At 35.8% G+C, this 17,298-nt stretch overlaps 3 protein-coding genes across 3 annotated transcripts in view; 1 reads left to right on the top strand and 2 right to left on the bottom strand.

Moving 5' to 3' along the window:
- The first annotated feature begins 94 nt into the window (after nt 1-94).
- LOC144847602 (serine/threonine-protein kinase greatwall-like) lies at nt 95-8,409 on the top strand. The gene is made up of 12 exons (XM_078704045.1): nt 95-197; nt 1,130-1,185; nt 1,439-1,628; nt 2,244-2,383; nt 2,604-2,692; nt 2,973-3,085; nt 3,280-4,461; nt 4,572-4,719; nt 5,134-5,247; nt 7,299-7,403; nt 7,715-7,825; nt 8,081-8,409. The coding sequence occupies exons 1-12, from the start codon at nt 192-194 to the stop codon at nt 8,125-8,127; spliced, it is 2,301 nt and encodes a 766-aa protein (XP_078560171.1). The 5' UTR covers nt 95-191; the 3' UTR covers nt 8,128-8,409.
- A 975-nt stretch (nt 8,410-9,384) lies between these two features.
- Nucleotides 9,385-12,627, bottom strand: LOC144847603 (protein Hikeshi-like). Its single transcript, XM_078704047.1, has 4 exons — nt 12,509-12,627; nt 11,773-12,007; nt 11,513-11,637; nt 9,385-10,242 (listed from the first exon to the last, which is right to left on the bottom strand). The coding sequence occupies exons 1-4, from the start codon at nt 12,536-12,538 to the stop codon at nt 10,042-10,044; spliced, it is 591 nt and encodes a 196-aa protein (XP_078560173.1). The 5' UTR covers nt 12,539-12,627; the 3' UTR covers nt 9,385-10,041.
- A 1,169-nt stretch (nt 12,628-13,796) lies between these two features.
- The window catches only part of LOC144849007 (uncharacterized), a 51,202-nt gene continuing 47,700 nt past the window's right edge, over nt 13,797-17,298 (bottom strand). Inside the window, exons 11-12 of the mRNA XM_078705959.1 lie at nt 15,939-16,023; nt 13,797-15,509 (exon numbers count right to left, since the gene is read on the bottom strand). Coding sequence (XP_078562085.1) covers nt 15,393-15,509; nt 15,939-16,023 — 202 coding nt within the window. The 3' untranslated portion in view covers nt 13,797-15,392. The remainder of the gene's footprint in view (nt 15,510-15,938; nt 16,024-17,298) is intronic.

The raw sequence follows: 17,298 nt of genomic DNA, 5'->3' as shown, positions 1-17,298 counted from the left end.
TAATGCACTATTCGCGTACCATATAATCGTTTAATTCAACGTGTGTTGTAATGCACTATTTGCGCACCATCAAATAATTTTTGAAATTACAAAACCAAAACAAAGTGAATATCGCGGCTACTTTGAAATGACTCATTTCTAATTTTCAATTAATAGCTAAGATTGTAAATTGCTGTATTTCTTCAGTTAAAATGAAGGTATTTAACATTAACACGATTTAATAGCGTTCTTTTAATAGAAAACATAGGTTTGGCGGTTAGTTAGGCCTAGCCTAGCTAGGCTAGAGGCTGAGTCCCTAATTTAATGGGAACTGGAATCGTCGGGTTTAGTTAGGCCATTTTATGCGGTTAATGCGATGCTTGGCCGGCTAACAAACCGTAGGCCTAATAATATTAAATACTGTACTCTGTCTGTAGTTAGTAGGCTACCTTCAGGCATAAATAAAGTATTTTTGTGGTTCTTCAAATAATTTTAAATCTTTTATTAATAATTATTATTTTCTTACCTTTATTTAGTAATTCTTACCTTTAGTAAAGTTAAGAGGCAGTGAGTTTTTAAACTCGTAGGGAGCCTCTTCTCTCATATGTGTGTATGTGTGTGTGTTTGTCAAGTTTGTTTTTGAATGAATTTACACTCTTGCTATTGACAACAGATTCGGGCAACGAGTTCCACTTGTTAATTACTCTACTCTTTTTATTAAAAAAAATTATTTCGTTTAGTTGAGTTCCATCTAGGTTTCTTTAATTTAAAAGTTGAGCCTCGAGTGATATTTGGACCAACTTCAGATGCTAATTTAAAAAAGGAGTGGCGATCTATATTTTCGTAACCATTCAAAAATTTAAAAACTTCGATGAGGTCTCCGCGTTCCCTTCTTTCCTGTAAAGTTGGTAAACCAAGCTGTATCCTGCTCTCTTCATAAGGCAAATTTCTGAGTTCTGGTACAAGTTTTGTTGCTCGTTGTTGGATTTTCTCAAGTTTATTGATGTCTTGTTGTAGATATGGTGACCAGGCTTGAACTGCATACTCCATAAGCGGACGCACAAGAGAAGAATAAAGCCCCTCTACTATATTTATTCCCTCTAGGGCTTCAATAATAACTTTTAATAACAATGTTTCTTTTGTTTCACAGGCTCCCATAATTGAGGATTTCACAATCCTTAAGCCAATAAGCAAAGGAGCATTTGGGTAAGAATATAATAATATATATAATAAATTGATATTATTGGCTAATTACCGCTACTTAATATTTAATTAAATCGATAACCCTGCTTTAAATTACTTTCTGGGCACCATGGGAGGGAGAACAGTAGTTTTCCATGCACAGCATTAATTGTCATTGATCAAAGATGTCTTTCACTTTGTGAACAGGTATAAAGTATAAATAAATAAATAAACTTTAGTTTAATAATCCTTTAAATAATTGTTCTTATTGCAACAGCAAAGTGTTTTTAGGCAAACACAAAGATAAAGACCAATTGTACGCAATCAAAGTGATGCATAAACAAGAGATGATCCTAAAAAATATGGTAGGACAAGCGAAAGCTGAGAGAGACGCCATGGCGTTATCTAAAAGCCCGTTCGTTGTCCACATCTATTACTCCATACAGACAGACAAAAACATCTACCTGGTTAGTTTTCATGTTGTTCATTAATAAGCTAAAGCTGGGCCACCTTATGTCAACTCAAATTAAGAACTAGTTGCGCACGGGTGCTTATGTTGAACAGTGTGCAAGCACGTGTTGAGTTGAGTTCCGTATCGACATAAGGCGGGATTTCCCTTAATAATAATATCCTGGATTTATATAGCGCCTAATGTTGTGAAACCTCTAAGTGCTGAACATTATTACCCCAGTCATTTTTTTTTTATCAAACACATGGAAACATACTCCCATAATGCAGCTAGTAATCATCGCAAAGTTGTGTCTTGATCTAACCAGGTTCCCATTTATACACCTGGGTGGAGAGAGGCAAACGTAAGTAAAGTATCTTGCCTAAGGATACAAGCAATGCGGCGAGAGTTGGATTCGAACCTCGATCTTACGATCAGCAGTCATTTGTCCAACACATTGCACCACACGCCCTGAATAAAATGTGGTATAGGAGAAGTTTAAGTGTTTCCCTTTAAGCCTAAGTGTGATTGGTGAATGTGGTCACTGGTGTTCAATTAAATGTATCCAATTACAGGTAAGAGGTCCTAATTTATAATTTAAATGAAATATCGGGATACGTGTGCTCTTTTGCAGGTGATGGAATACATGATTGGGGGCGATGTCAAGTCTTTGATCCACATGTGCGGCTACTTTGATGAAGAGATGGCAGTCATGTACACTGCCGAGGTTTGTCTGGCACTAGAGTATCTACATAAAAGAGGAATCATTCATAGGTATTAATATAAATCTAGCTTTGTTCTATTACAACTTGTTTTTCCTGAATTTAACATTGACTAATAGTAATAATTTATTAAGCTATGTCTACACTGTCAAACTTTATGTGACAAAAAAATGTGATGTGCTCATATATGGACATGATGATGTTATATCACTACCATATTAAGGCAAATCACTACCATATTTGGGCAAATTACTACCATATTTGTTTTTTAGAGACATAAAACCGGATAACATGCTAATAAGTGCAACTGGTCACATAAAACTCACCGATTTTGGTTTATCCACTATAAACCTCCAAAGAAGTAAGTCAATGTAATTGTGTTATAAAGTTTGTATGCAAAGAAGACAGCATTTAATAATTAGTAATAGTATGCCAGACTTTTTTCCATCCGGTGATTTTGAAAATGTCTGTAAAAAAAGTAAGAAATGCGCAATTTTGAAGGCTAGACAAGGAACATTCAATCCAGCCGAAAAACATTAAACTACCAATACTCAGCCTTCTGTTATCCTATTAGTTTTTCTTGTTCACAGACCTTCCAGATGTTTTGCTTCTGTTATCCTAATATTTTGTCTTCTTCACAGACCTTTCGGCATCTGACCTCTTGCAAACACCTGGTGCCATGAGCACTAAGCCACCAACTCATTTTTATAGGACCCCAGGTCAAATTATGTCACTGACAACCAATTTAGCATTTGTAAGTAAACAGGCTGATTACAAGAAAAATATGTATATATATGTATATTTAAATATACTAAAAGCTACCCAAGATGCTGAAGGTGTCCCTAATAGGGGTTCTCTACTTGGGGAAATTAATTTAAAATTTAATTCAATTATTAATTTAATGTGTCTTTTTTCGCTGTTTTATTCCTTATTTTTCTTTGTCTACAGCAATCGCCAATCTTAACAGATTTAACGAACAAGAAAGACAATTCTGAAACACCAGCAGTTGCTAAAGCATCCACCGATGGTCACCAGTTGACATGCACTCCGTTAACTAGCAGTATGAAATCAGGTGTCAGAAATATAAACAATAAAATAGTACCATCACTGTCAGTAGAAAGGACAAATAGCCCTACAGTAGAAAGGAAATATAGCCCTACAGTAGAAAGGACAAATAGCCCTACAGTAGAAAGGACAAATAGCCCTACAGTAGAAAGGACAAACAGCCAAAGTGATGTAGATAATTTGGAAATACCTGCCAAATCTGCTAGAGGTATCTCACCAGAAATTACTAACGATTACCTGAAGATCAGTCGGCAGATTCAGTCGACTCCTCTGTCAGGAACACATGGTATCAAAAGAAAACGAATTCCAGCCAATTCAGATTCTTCTTCTGATGAAGGAATAGAATCTATAAAACCGTCAAAGAGCTCTGGATTAACGCAGATACTTAATGTCGTCAACATTCACGGTACACCTGTATGTCCACGTTTCCGGTTACAAAATCTTCCGAAGATCCGGCGACTGGATAGTGACAGTCGCGAAGCATTCAATTCAAGTTTTAAATTTGAGGAAACCTCACCAGCTAATACATCAGACCTTAGTGACATGCATGGCAGCAATTCGTTGCAAGAGGCATGCAGCGAAAAGAATGGCTGTTCTGGGGTTGACAGAGGGGAGACATCGAAAGTGGATGTCAATCAAGTGTCTTCATGTTCAGAACTCACAGATGACGTATTTAGGAAAGACGGTCGTTTATATTGTTTAAGTGACGTTTCCGGACTTCTAAGTCCAAATCCAGCGACTGTCGGTTTCTGCAGGAATGTACGAGTGCACGAAATATCAAGAGCAAGCAGCGGCATCTCCATGAACCTGTTTCACTCTTTTGACGACAGTCCAGAATCTAGTCTTGATAAACAGAGTAGACTGCCACAGTTGGAATCCACTCCGTCTATGCCATCAAAAAAGGGTGCCAGGTGCCAACAGAGAGATGGCGGAGTACAGTCACCATTAAAGATTGATTCAGGTGAATGGCAGTCCAAATCAAACATGACGATTGAATCTTCCATGGACTCAAGTTATGCTTTTAAAACGCCTGCACAGAACCGGCTCTCAAAAACACCATATAAGGTAAAATGATGTCCAGCATTTTCAATGATGAGACAGGATATTAACAAATTTCTTTCTGGTTTTTATCGGAATTCAAGATCTCTTTTCAGAAATATCTAATTGTTTTTCAGACACCATCAATTCCAAAAACCTCATCATGGACTCCAAAAACTCCCTATAGGACACCCAAAAGTTGCAGAAAAGGCGTCAGTGTCGACAAACGTATTCTAGGAACGCCAGATTATCTTGCTCCCGAGATTCTAAATCGGCAAAACCATGGTTAGTCGAGATCATATTTAAATTATTCTACTGCAGTTACTTCAGTAACTACATTTTTTTTATCATTATAGTTTTAGTTTGTTTCAATGTAAAAGTTCATAATGAGGTAGTCACTGCAAAAGATTGCTAAATAAAAATTTGCATGAAAAAGTTAAATAGTTTATCAAAATGTAATTACTGACAGTAACTGCAGTAAAATCATTTTGACATGTTTCTCCAATCAGATGTGCCAGTTGGAAGCCTCTTGTCACACACCGCTACACTTACACCAAACAAGTCTATTGCTATTCTCGAAATACTACAAATTAGCAAATTACTAGCCAATTGCTGTTCTGGAAATACAAAGTTACTAAATTTAACTAAAGTTAGTATACTTTGCTAGCCAATACAATGAGTAATTAACATTTTTCTCAGGTGCGGAGGTAGATTGGTGGGCCCTTGGCGTGTGCCTCTTTGAGTTCCTCACAGGCGTTCCACCATTTAATGACCAAACACCCCAGCTCATTTTTAAGAACATCCTTAATAGAGGTAAGTACTTAATACAAACAGTTAAAAACATGATTGTAATGTTGTATGGAAATTTACATTTTACATACAGTAAAACCCCTATTAAAGCCAATTTACACAGATGAGCGGTAATGCTAAAAAAAATATAGAATCTATGTTATTCTTTATGACCATTTACACACAACACGGAGCGGACGGGCGGTTTCTGCTCAGGATAAATACAGATTCTACATGGGATAAGCTACGCGGACGGGCGGTTTCTGCTCAGGATAAATACAGATTCTACATGGGATAAGCTACGCGGACGGGCGGTTTCTGCTCTGGATAAATACATATTCTACATGGGATAAGCTACGCGGACAGGCGGTTTCTGCTCAGGATAAATACAGATTCTACATGGGATAAGCTACGTGGACGGGCGGTTTCTGCTCAGGATAAATACAGATTCTACATGGGATAAGCTACGCGGACGGGCGGTTTCTGCTCAGGATAAATACAGATTCTACATGGGATAAGCTACGCGGACAGGCGGTTTCTGCTCAGGATAAATACAGATTCTACATGGGATAAGCTACGCGGACGGGCGGTTTCTGCTCAGGATAAATACAGATTCTACATGGGATAAGCTACGCGGACGGGCGGTTTCTGCTCAGGATAAATACAGATTCTACATGGGATAAGCTACGCGGACGGGCGGTTTCTGCTCAGGATAAATACAGATTCTACATGGGATAAGCTACGTGGACGGGCGGTTTCTGCTCAGGATAAATACAGATTCTACATGGGATAAGCTACGCGGACGGGCGGTTTCTGCTCAGGATAAATACAGATTCTACATGGGATAAGCTACGCGGACAGGCGGTTTCTGCTCAGGATAAATACAGATTCTACATGGGATAAGCTACGCGGACGGGCTGTTTCTGCTCAGGATAAATACAGATTCTACATGGGATAAGCTACGCGGACGGGCGGTTTCTGCTCAGGATAAATACAGATTCTACATGGGATAAGCTACGCGGACGGGCGGTTTCTGCTCAGGATAAATACAGATTCTACATGGGATAAGCTACGCGGACGGGCGGTTTCTGCTCAGGATAAATACAGATTCTACATGGGATAAGCTACGCGGACGGGCGGTTTCTGCTCAGGATAAATACAGATTCTACATGGGATAAGCTACGCGGACGGGCGGTTTCTGCTCAGGATAAATACAGATTCTACATGGGATAAGCTACGCGGACGGACGGTTTCTGCTCAGGATAAATACAGATTCTACATGGGATAAGCTACGCGGACGGGCGGTTTCTGCTCAGGATAAATACAGATTCTACATGGGATAAGCTACGCGGACGGGCGGTTTCTGCTCAGGATAAATACAGATTCTACATGGGATAAGCTACGCGGACGGGCGGTTTCTGCTCAGGATAAATACAGATTCTACATGGGATAAGCTACGCGGACAGGCGGTTTCTGCTCAGGATAAATACAGATTCTACATGGGATAAGCTACGCGGACGGGCGGTTTCTGCTCAGGATAAATACAGATTCTACATGGGATAAGCTACGCGGACGGGCGGTTTCTGCTCAGGATAAATACAGATTCTACATGGGATAAGCTATGCGGACATGTGTAAATTGGCCTTTATTTAACAGGAAACCTTTGGGACCAAACAAAGTGTCCCCTTAATAGAAGTTTCCCCCCGTTAGGGATTGAATGTAGTGTTAAAACATATTTTTTCACTGGATGGAAGTCTCCTGAATAGGAGTGTCTAAAAGGAGGGAAGAGCAAAAAAGAAACTTAAGTTTTGTCTCACTATCAAACTCTATGTGACAAAAAAATGTGATGTGCCCTTATATGGACATGTTGATGTCATATCACCACCATATTTGGGCACATCACTACCATATTTGGGCACATCACTACCATATTTGGGCACATCACACTTTTTTTGTCAAATTAAGTTTGAGAGTGTAGACGTGACAGAGACAGTAAAATAATATCGATGATAGTAACTGTATCTGAATAAAGTAAACAAATAATTAGAAAATTGTTCATATTATTATTTGTGCAGACATTCCCTGGCCAGAGGAGGATGATGAATGCCTATCAGAAGAAGCCATCGATGTAATTAGTAAACTGTTAACAATGGACCCAACTAACAGGGTCAAAGCATCTGGTATGTTCAATATTATATTCATAGGTCACAAAAAAAGGTCATTTGGTATGTACTGTATTTTCAGTTGCTCTCACAAAAGGAGAAAAACAATTAAAAACATGTTACAGATCTTGGAAAGAGCTAAAAGATAGTAAAAACTAATAAAGTTTATCATTAGATTGTTCCAAAAATAGGTCTTTTGTCAATTTGTGCACACTAAACAAGACTTTTAGACTCAATAGCTGAATAGTCATTTGGCTCAACATTAAAACCGATCAATTTTTTTTTTTATTACTGAAGTTTATAATTATTTTGTATTTATGTTCTTGTAGATTTACGGCAACATGCGTTTTTTTCCAACATTGAATGGAATTGTGTTCAAGATTTGTCGCCATCTTTTATTCCGAATCCCGACGATGAAACGGATACCACTTATTTTGACGGTAATCTTCTTTTTTTTCACTTTTTTTTTCTTTAGTCAAGTATGTATTGTATTTATAGTATAGATAAAATCGATATACTCTTCTCCCAAAACTTACCCCTGTTGTTTAACCCTAACCAAATCCCTCCCATTCCCCAGCTAAAATTCTCAAGATCTGTATTGCTGAAGTTTCCATATGACTCTAAAATAAAAAAAATTGACACAATAAATCACTGTACGTTTTGAAGAACATATTTTATGTAACTTGTTTTTGTAGCTCGTAACAACATGCAGCATCTGCTGATGTCTTCGTTTAGCATGTAAACGGAGCGACCACCAGTACCAGAAAAAGAAAGGGTCATAGATATTGAGTCTTGATGACTTGGTGTTACGCAATACATACATGACGGTTTTATCATATAAAAAATAAACATAAAAACTACAAACATAAAAACTACAATGTTATGTTAATGAAAACAACAATGTTATTTGAAACATTTACAATGTGCTAAAAAATGATCCCACGATACTAAAAATAATACAGTACGCACAAATTTATTAAAAAATTATTTAGGAAAACCATTGACATTTTTAGCCTAAAAAAAAAATGTAGCTAAATTAATTTAAATCCATATAATAGCGACCTTTCATTTTCACAATTTACCATGACTGTCGAGTCAAAAAATCGTCCTGCACACACTTGGAAGCATTATGCATGTGTGTAGAATGACTGTTAGACTCAATAGCCTAGTATAATAGTCATAGAAGATTTTATAACGCACCAATTCAAACATTATTTAATGGAGTAAACGCAGTAAACAGATTAACCTGATTTTGAAATTGAAGAGTTGATTAGTTTTAAATAAGTTTACCTTTGAAAATTGTTGATAAAAAGAGGTAAAATATTCCAAAAGTAATTTGCCAAAAAGAGAAAAATAATGTTAGAATATAAAATGATAAGACCCATCACGTAAATATTATGTTTATACTACAGTTTAGTTTACATTGGTTCTAGAAAAGGCTGTAAAAATGATTTGTATTTTATTTAAATTTGGTGAAAGTTGAAAGGTCACATTGTATAATAATAACCTTTCATCTTTGACCTCTTGAAAGTATTTGTACCATCGCACTCATAAACCTTCATTATTTCTATATTACAGGTATATATTATCTTATTCTACAAAAAATAATGAAATCATAATTTTACTCTGTTGCTATCTTACGATCGATTTAAAAAAAAAAAAATCAGGGTAGGTAAGACTACATCCATAAGTGAAAATGACATCTAAAACTAAATAATAAAGTGAAAAAAGTACGTATATTGATAATTTTGAGATCATAAACCAAAATCTTCTCAATTTAGTTGACAACCATGTTAAAAATATTCCCAATAAAGGTTTTATTTAATTATGAAATTACACATTTTTTTATTTTGATGAATTGATTTATATAAGCAATGTATTTTGAAATGATTACCAAAAAATTAATTGTTAATGTGTATATCAAATGTATATAAAGCAATATAATGATTTGAAAGTTAGTAGTTTATTTAGCTGAAACAAAATAGTTTGACATTTTAACACAATGTTGTCAATTTTGGTTGGTATGTTTATTTAATTAATGTTAATGATATAAAAATACCATTAAACATAATACAGTAATAAATTACCTTAACAATAACACTTAGGAATCCATTATGAAAATTTACTAATATAAAATTTGCTTATAAACTCAGAATAAAATTATTATAGAAAAAATTTTTATTGACTAAAGGTTCCATTAAAAAAATTTTTCTTGTCCATTTTTTTTAAAACTAAATCAGAAGCAAAAATAAAACAAATTCCACACTGTTGTCAACCAGCTTGTTTTAAGGCTATTTTATTTATTTGGGCACATCACACTTTTTTGTCAAGTAGTTTGATAGTGTAGACAGAGCTTTATTTTCTGAATCTAGGCTCCCTTGCTTTTCTAAAGCTCTGTCTACACTATCAAATAGTTTGACAAAAAAATATGATGCGATGTGCCCAAATATGGTAGTGATGTGACATCACATCATCAAATAAAGTTTGATGGTGTAGACGGCTTTAATGTTTCCCTTAACCTCATCTATAACAAAAACTAAACTTTGCAAACTACAAACCAGACTAAGGTTCTATGTAGTTTTCCATATAATCTTGGATATAAGAGCTGGCATTAGAGCTGTTAAAACTAATTTTAATATAAATTATTATTTTCGCATCATGACCTCCAAAAATACAAATCTTGCGACAGTTTTCTTTGAAAATTTTCAAACCATTTCTGGATGACATCTGTTGGAATAAATGTTGCGTTCGGCTGTGGTACCATTTGGCCTTGCGTTATTGCGAATGAAGATGCATAATTGAAAAAACTCTCGAGCATTTTTTGGCTGAACTCTCGAAAAGACTCCACCTTGGAAGCCTAGTGTATAAAATAAAGAAAAACATTTTTTATAAAGTAAAACAATATTAGACATGCTGGGTAATTAATTTGGGGAGGGGTTGTTTTCATTTTTTAAAAAGGGTTTATAAAAATAAATGCTCTGCTATATCAAATATTCTGCAAGTTGGACTTAGGCAAAAAGCCCATTTCTCAACTCCACCATACAGGCCTTAGATTGTAGGTCAAACGTAAGCTTGGAGGACAACTATATAACCATGTACAGTTGAAAATACTTGAGTCCCAATTTCCTGCTTTTTACATTTTTAAGGACCACATCCACATTGTGTATTTGAATACAGTAGACACAATCCTGGTCTCAATTCTTAAGATCAAATCTAGTGTCCTGTGATCAAATCTAGTGTCCTGGGATAAAATCTAGTGTCCTGGGGTCAAATCCAGGGTCATCCTGGTATTAAATCCAGGGTCCTGGGATCAAATCTAGTGTCCTGGGATTAGATCTAGTGTCCTGGGATCAAATCTAATGTCCTGGGATCAAATCTAGTGTCCTGTGATCAAATCTAGTGTCCTGGGATCAAATCCAGTGTCCTGTGATCAAATCCAGTGTCCTGTGATCAAATCTAGTGTCTTGGGATCAAATCCAGTGTCCTGTGATCAAATATAGTGTCCTGGGATCAAATCCAGTGTCCTGGGATCAGATCCAGTGTCCTGGGATCAAATCTAATGTCCTGGGATCAAATCCAGTGTCATGGGATCAAATCCAGTGTCCTGTGATCAAATATAGTGTCCTGTGATCAAATCTAGTGTCCTGGGATCAAATCTAGTGTCCTGGGATCAGATCTAGTGTCCTGGGATCAAATCTAGTGTCCTGGGACAAATCTAGTGTCCTGGGATTAGATCTAGTGTCCTGGGATCAGATCTAGTGTCCTGGGATCAAATCTAGTGTCCTGGGTTCAAATCTAGTGTCCTGGGATCAAATTGAGGGTTCTTGGTTCACATCTAGGGTCCTGGGATCAAATCCAGGCTTTTGGGTTTAAAATCTAGGGTCCTGGGTTCAAATCCAGGGATCAAATCTAGGGTCCTGGGTTCAAATCCAGGGTCCTTAGATCACATCCAGGGTGCTGGGATCAAATCCAGGGTCCAGGGATCAAATCTAGGGTCCTGGGTTCAAATCCAGGGTACAGGGATGAAATCCAGGGCCCTTAGATCAAATCCAGGGTGCTGGGTTCATATCTAGGGTTCAAAACGGGTTGCATGTGTGTTGAAGTGTTAATACTGTGCACTTCTCTACCTGTGTGTTAACGGCTGGGGTTCGTTGTGATATTTCATTCATATTCTCAACAGAGATCCCAATTTGGGCTTCTGTCATTGGTCCACTCATTAAGTTTGCTCCGAAACCACCAACTGCAGAAGTTTCTATAAAAAAAATATGAACAATTAAATATATATGATATGGCAATATGTTAAAAAAGGCATAAGTTTATTTCATTTCCTCGTCCTTCAGATGGGACCACGTACGCTGGTTCTTTTTGTGCATAACATTACTAGTACCTGGTTTAGCTTTACAGATCTTAAATATAGCACTTGGTTTATCATTTGAGATGTGGCCCAAGTACTGCCATGATAACCCGGATGTCGTTGGCCAACCAAAGTAAACAGCGCCACCAAGTCCGTCTGGAAACGGCACCGTGCCAAGCATAAAAATCACAACGTGGCCTATGTTGTCTGTATCAACCAGATTGAAAATAAAGTGCGTCTCGTCTACTTGTTGTGGTTCCCCTTGAACCTGCAAGTACAAATCCTGTATATTTTATGCATTATGTTTACACGTCATAATATTAATAAGCATAATCCAGCTCGCAATAGGACACATTGATCCAACACGCAATAATTAATAAGATAAGTTAAAGTTATTAATAATTAATTATCCGAGCAAACAACAACAAACAAAGTTTAAAAAATGTCAGGATATGATATGTCATAACTAAAATCAGTGTGCTTTTTCTTGGGGTAGCATAATCCCTTGAATGAAAATAATGTTCTGGAGTATTCACCATAACTCCCTACTCTGCCATCCCTCTGATCCAGGTATACCGACCGGTGTTATTATTACTACTAGGCCTATATTAGTTTAGCCTAGCCTAGCTACTTCTAGTAGTAGTAGTAGGCCTAGGCTGCGCTAGTAGTAGTACTAAAACTATAGGCCTAGGCTAGGATAAAAAAGAATGTTCATTAATCATTGGTTTAATTGTCTATCAACACAGGCTAATTTAAAGCGTATACTTACTAAGCGCCCTGCTACTAAACATCCAAACATCGTCGTTATGCTTTTAGTTAAAATTATATTTAAAATAATCTCAGCTCTACTAACTTTCTCCACGATACGCTTCAATGCATTTAGAAATACACATTCGTTCGGACATGGTATGGTACGCCTAAATATTGGATCAGAAAAAAAATTTGTTTACATGTATAGATTTATAGGCCTAGTTCTATCAAACTTTATATGACAAAAAGTGTGATGTGCCCAAATAATGGCAGTGATATGCCCAAATATGGTAGTGATATGACATCATCATGTCCATGGGCACATCACATTTATTTTTTGTGGTTTTTTTTTTTAATATCCATTTAGGTGTAATCTGTGAAAGGGGCTAATTTTACTTGATTCTGGTAGGCAGGGTGTAAACTTACCAAAAAAAGGTGAGCTTGGGTGGGGTGGGGAAAGGTAATTGTATATGTCAAAAGCCATTGACCCCGAAAATCAATAAAAATGAGAGGAAATTTAATTTTAACCTAGACAATGTAGTTTATTTGTCATGATGCTTTTGTGAGCTGTCAGAATAAAATGAAAAACATAGCACTGTTTAGTATATTTCACGTGGTTTTGCCTAAATCTTTTCAACTATAGTATCATTATATTAACAGTATACATTACGTATGGTTGATAAATAAAATAAAAGGTCTTATAATAAATTATTTTCAAAAGGACATATCAAAATTAAAATAACGTTCAAATAAAATTAATAAGTTGTGCACCCTTTCTGACGTCCGCTGAATGTTATAACTAACGTTAATTTAAACCATCCATCAACGTCCAGCGAACGTTGATGGATGGTTAAGCCTGTTTTCCAGTCGACGTTATGATGATGATGAAAACGCTCGTGCAGACGATTCGATGGATCATAAATAATGGAGCATACGCGCGGGAAAAGCCTACTTTCCATTGGGCGAATTTATTCCCACGACGAATCTAAAGAGTTGACTAGTGCGCATGATGCGTATTATTATTTTCATCCACTTGTTGTGACGTAAAAAACTGCGCAACCAATCATAAACTAAACAATGTTGATCGCGCTATTATCGAAGCGTTTGTTATATACAAAATATCTGATGTGAATATGGTTTGGGAGCAAACGCGCGTACGAACAACATAAAATCACGTACGTACGCGTCGTGGCGTTTGCTCCCAAATCCTTCCCACCATGCGTCCCGCACGATATTTGCGATAAACATTTTTACACAAAACGTGATAATGTACAATATTCAAGCAATGCAATTCAACATCTCGTGTTAAGATATTCAATTTAATTAACCAATAGTTTTAAGAATGTAACATGTTTCAGTTCTAATGTAAATTTAGAATTTACGTTTTCTGACATTGTTCTTACCATACATATCTATACAATGCAATCATCACCATATTTGGTTAAACTGAAATTATCTTATATACCAGAGGCGTCTGATTGCTGTCTGGAGGGGTGCTAAAATTGTAAATATGAAACTAACAAATATGAAACAGTGTCTCCAGTACCTCAGCCCCACCATCATGCCCGGGGCTTAGCTAAGCACATTTTGAAAAATGGAGCTGTTAGGTCCACGGAAATTGCACTTACTGATATATGAAACAAAATAAATAAGTCTCCAGGACCAGCCCTACCATGGTTGGGACTGAGCTAAGACAATTTTGAAAGCTAGAGCTGCTAGTATTCGAATGAAAGTTTATACGTGATGGTAAAAAATAAGTTTGTTTTAAAAACACTTTTAAGCTGAAAGGTCTTCATAAATTGCAATTATACTTTAAACATTTCACGCCAAGAGCCGTACTACTCGCAATGGAAATATAAAACATTTGATAAAACCTAATGAAGTTTATACATTTTTAAATCCTATTTCTAGTACACATAGTATTGCGTGTAATTATCTTGTTCTCATACATTTTTCTTGTTTTCACGAAATAAATGAACGAATGAATAACTTCCATGATATGCTTATTTAAACGTTACAATCTTTCGCACAGATGTCAATTCAAACTCACAAGATAACGCAATAAATTAAATAAATTATCACGTGTATTATTATGAACTAGTGGATGTACAATTACTGATAAAATCTTAAAAACGAACTTTAAACTTGCAGTGTGATCATTTTAAACAAAAATGGATTGTACAATTTAAGTTACATCATTGTGATCAAAAATATATACAGTACCGTAATTATTCGAATAAGATAAACGGCCTGGGGTGCTTCGTGTTCAGGTTTATTTAGGGGAGGCGTTTATTTTTTTTAGTGTAATATGGTAACATATATAATGAATAAATAAATACCCTCTAGATATAAAAAAATACACCACAATTAATATTGATAAGTGATAAAATACAGTAAAAATTGTATCAAAATGCTTGGTAAATTGTATATCATGTCAATCAATGAATTCTATTACAAATAGATGTTGTAATGCAATATTGTGTAAAAATGGATGTGACGGGGTGTTTATTCGAGGAAATAAATAAATGCCCCGGGCATTTATTTGAGGATATTTTTATTGGGGGAGGGGGTTTGGGCGTTTATTCAAATTAACTTTCTAAGGAGGGGAGGGGAAGGGGCGTTTATTCGAGGAAGGCGTTTATTCAAAGCTGGGCGTTTATTCGAATAATTACTGCAATAAAATATTTTTAGATGCTGAAGATTACATACGATAGATACAAATTTCATAAGCAAAACCAGAAATAGAGATTGCGCAATTGGATTCAGAGGAAACCAAATTGTGACGCACTTTGCACTTAAACATATATACAATTGTGTATGAGGATAATGAATGTCGCTGCCCAAACATTATATTTCCTCAGGAACCGTCATCCAATCGATCTCAGATCCAATTGCCATTACGATTATCCGGAACCAGTAGCATCATCAAGCCTTGCTTTCTTTTCGTTTTTATACATTTTATATTCCGTTGAGATTTCTCTGTCATTTCTTACTGGACACGAATGTCTTGAAGTAACACACTGCAATTACAATAAACCAAATGCTGTTAAATGCAATAAAATGGTAATGACATATCAGCCTGTCAGTGACTTGTTCAGAGGCAGTGCAATCTTAAGATTGTCTGGTTGTAAAGCTCTGTCTACACTATCAAACCTTATGTGACAAAAAAATGTGATGTGCCCATATATGGACATGACGACGACATATCAAAACCATATTTGGACACATTACACCTTTTTTTTATGTAGAAAAATTATACTGTAGGCGGAGGCATACATTGCCAGATTGCTCTCTAGTTTAATTATATGTTTTCTTGCCCATTTCCACTTTGGTGAGCAACTTGACAGTGATTCATTTGTTATTTTGCGGATTTTGTTGTTTTGTTTTAGGCCAACGTCTTTATTTTTCGACATAGGCCTATATGAAATTAAATGAATGAAAATAAATACATCTCTTGTGTGTACATCTTCACATCGAGGTCGACAGTCATCGATATCTCCAACGAGACAACACAGTTTTGAACAATCTGATCGCCTATGAGAGCGAAGGTAAACACGTAGTAAATGAATGTGAATGATGTTTAGTTACATTTTAACAGTTTTAACAATTGAAGGAAATAGTACTAAATTGTTTTGCGTAGTTGTTGCTCTTCGATCGTAAAGATGAGTACAGGTTTAAAATATCCAAAGATTTTGAAGATTTTACCGTATTTATTGATCAAGAGGGTTTTTTTTTTATTTGAGGCGTTTATTCGAAATGATGTTCTATGGGGAGCGTTTATTCAAAGCGGGGAGTTTATTCAAATAAATATGGTAATTGATACTTTCTAAAAAATTCTATTCAGAATATCACCATATTATGTTTAGACTCATTATATAATTACACAAAGAATAAGAACATATTATGAACTTAACATTTAATTGGAATTACCATATTAATGTTAATGTTTATTTTATACTGAACATAATCTAACATTCAAATTATTAACGTAGATTATTTGAAGAGATTACTGATAACAGCTTCCTAAAATTAAAAACCGAAAATTTAATGAAAAAAATTGAAACTGGTTAAACAACAGCGGCAACATTGTTTTAAACGGTTTAGCAGCGGAAAGTTTTTATAGCAAGTTACCTCCGATGTGATGTGAGTCAGAACATATCCTTAGACGTAAAGTTTACCGAAACATTAACATAAATGATAAATTAGTGTATAGAATGCCGATGAATAATACACATTAATGTAATTAAAGGACCAATCAAAAGTTAAACCATGAGATATACGCAAAGGACAACTTAACCGAGGACCATATTTTAACAACGTATTAGTGATGTACATATGATTTCAGAACAATCGCGAGATTAGGGATATTGCCATGCCGCACGCGCTCGTTGTACAGCCGTCGCCGTAAATTGCCGTCACAGGTGCATCGCAAAAATTACGTCATGAGTTTTCTGGCAAAGTCTGGCAAATCGCGAAAATTTCTAGTAAACACACTTTGTAAATAAATCGTAAAAAATATAAATTTATATTTTTTTATTGTTTCTTTTGCCTATCTGAACTCATTAAGTAGATTCTGCGATGCACCTGTGACGTCACAGCAATTTACGACAACGGCTGTACGACGAGCGCGTGCGGCGATATCCTTAATCTTGCGATGGTTCTGAAATCATATGTACATCCCAAATTTTTTAGTTAATTATTTTTTATATGAAACGTTTTTATATATTTTTGTACAATTTTGTGAAAAGCACTCAAAATATTTTCCCATGTGGACGAAATAAATAAAGTATATATAAGTATATATACGTT

Source organism: Antedon bifida, chromosome 7, assembly GCF_963402885.1.
Source record: "Antedon bifida chromosome 7, ecAntBifi1.1, whole genome shotgun sequence".
NCBI classification, from domain to species: Eukaryota; Metazoa; Echinodermata; class Crinoidea; order Comatulida; family Antedonidae; genus Antedon; species Antedon bifida.
The sequence above is the reverse complement of the archived record's forward strand: the minus strand, read 5'-3'. Positions and strand labels throughout refer to the sequence as shown.

Bases quoted from the DNA above. Each gene is read 5' to 3' on its own strand.
- LOC144847603 (XM_078704047.1), bottom strand. From the start codon at position 12,538: ATGTTTGGATGTTTAGTAGCAGGGCGCTTA. The intron at 11,638-11,772 runs GTACTAGTAATG...TTTTTTTTATAG, and splicing joins GATCTGTAAAGCTAAACCAG to AAACTTCTGCAGTTGGTGGT. The intron at 10,243-11,512 runs GTAGAGAAGTGC...TTTATACACTAG, and splicing joins CCCCAGCCGTTAACACACAG to GCTTCCAAGGTGGAGTCTTT.
- LOC144847602 (XM_078704045.1), top strand. The intron at 4,720-5,133 runs GTTAGTCGAGAT...CATTTTTCTCAG, and splicing joins TCTAAATCGGCAAAACCATG to GTGCGGAGGTAGATTGGTGG. The intron at 7,826-8,080 runs GTAATCTTCTTT...TTGTTTTTGTAG, and splicing joins GGATACCACTTATTTTGACG to CTCGTAACAACATGCAGCAT.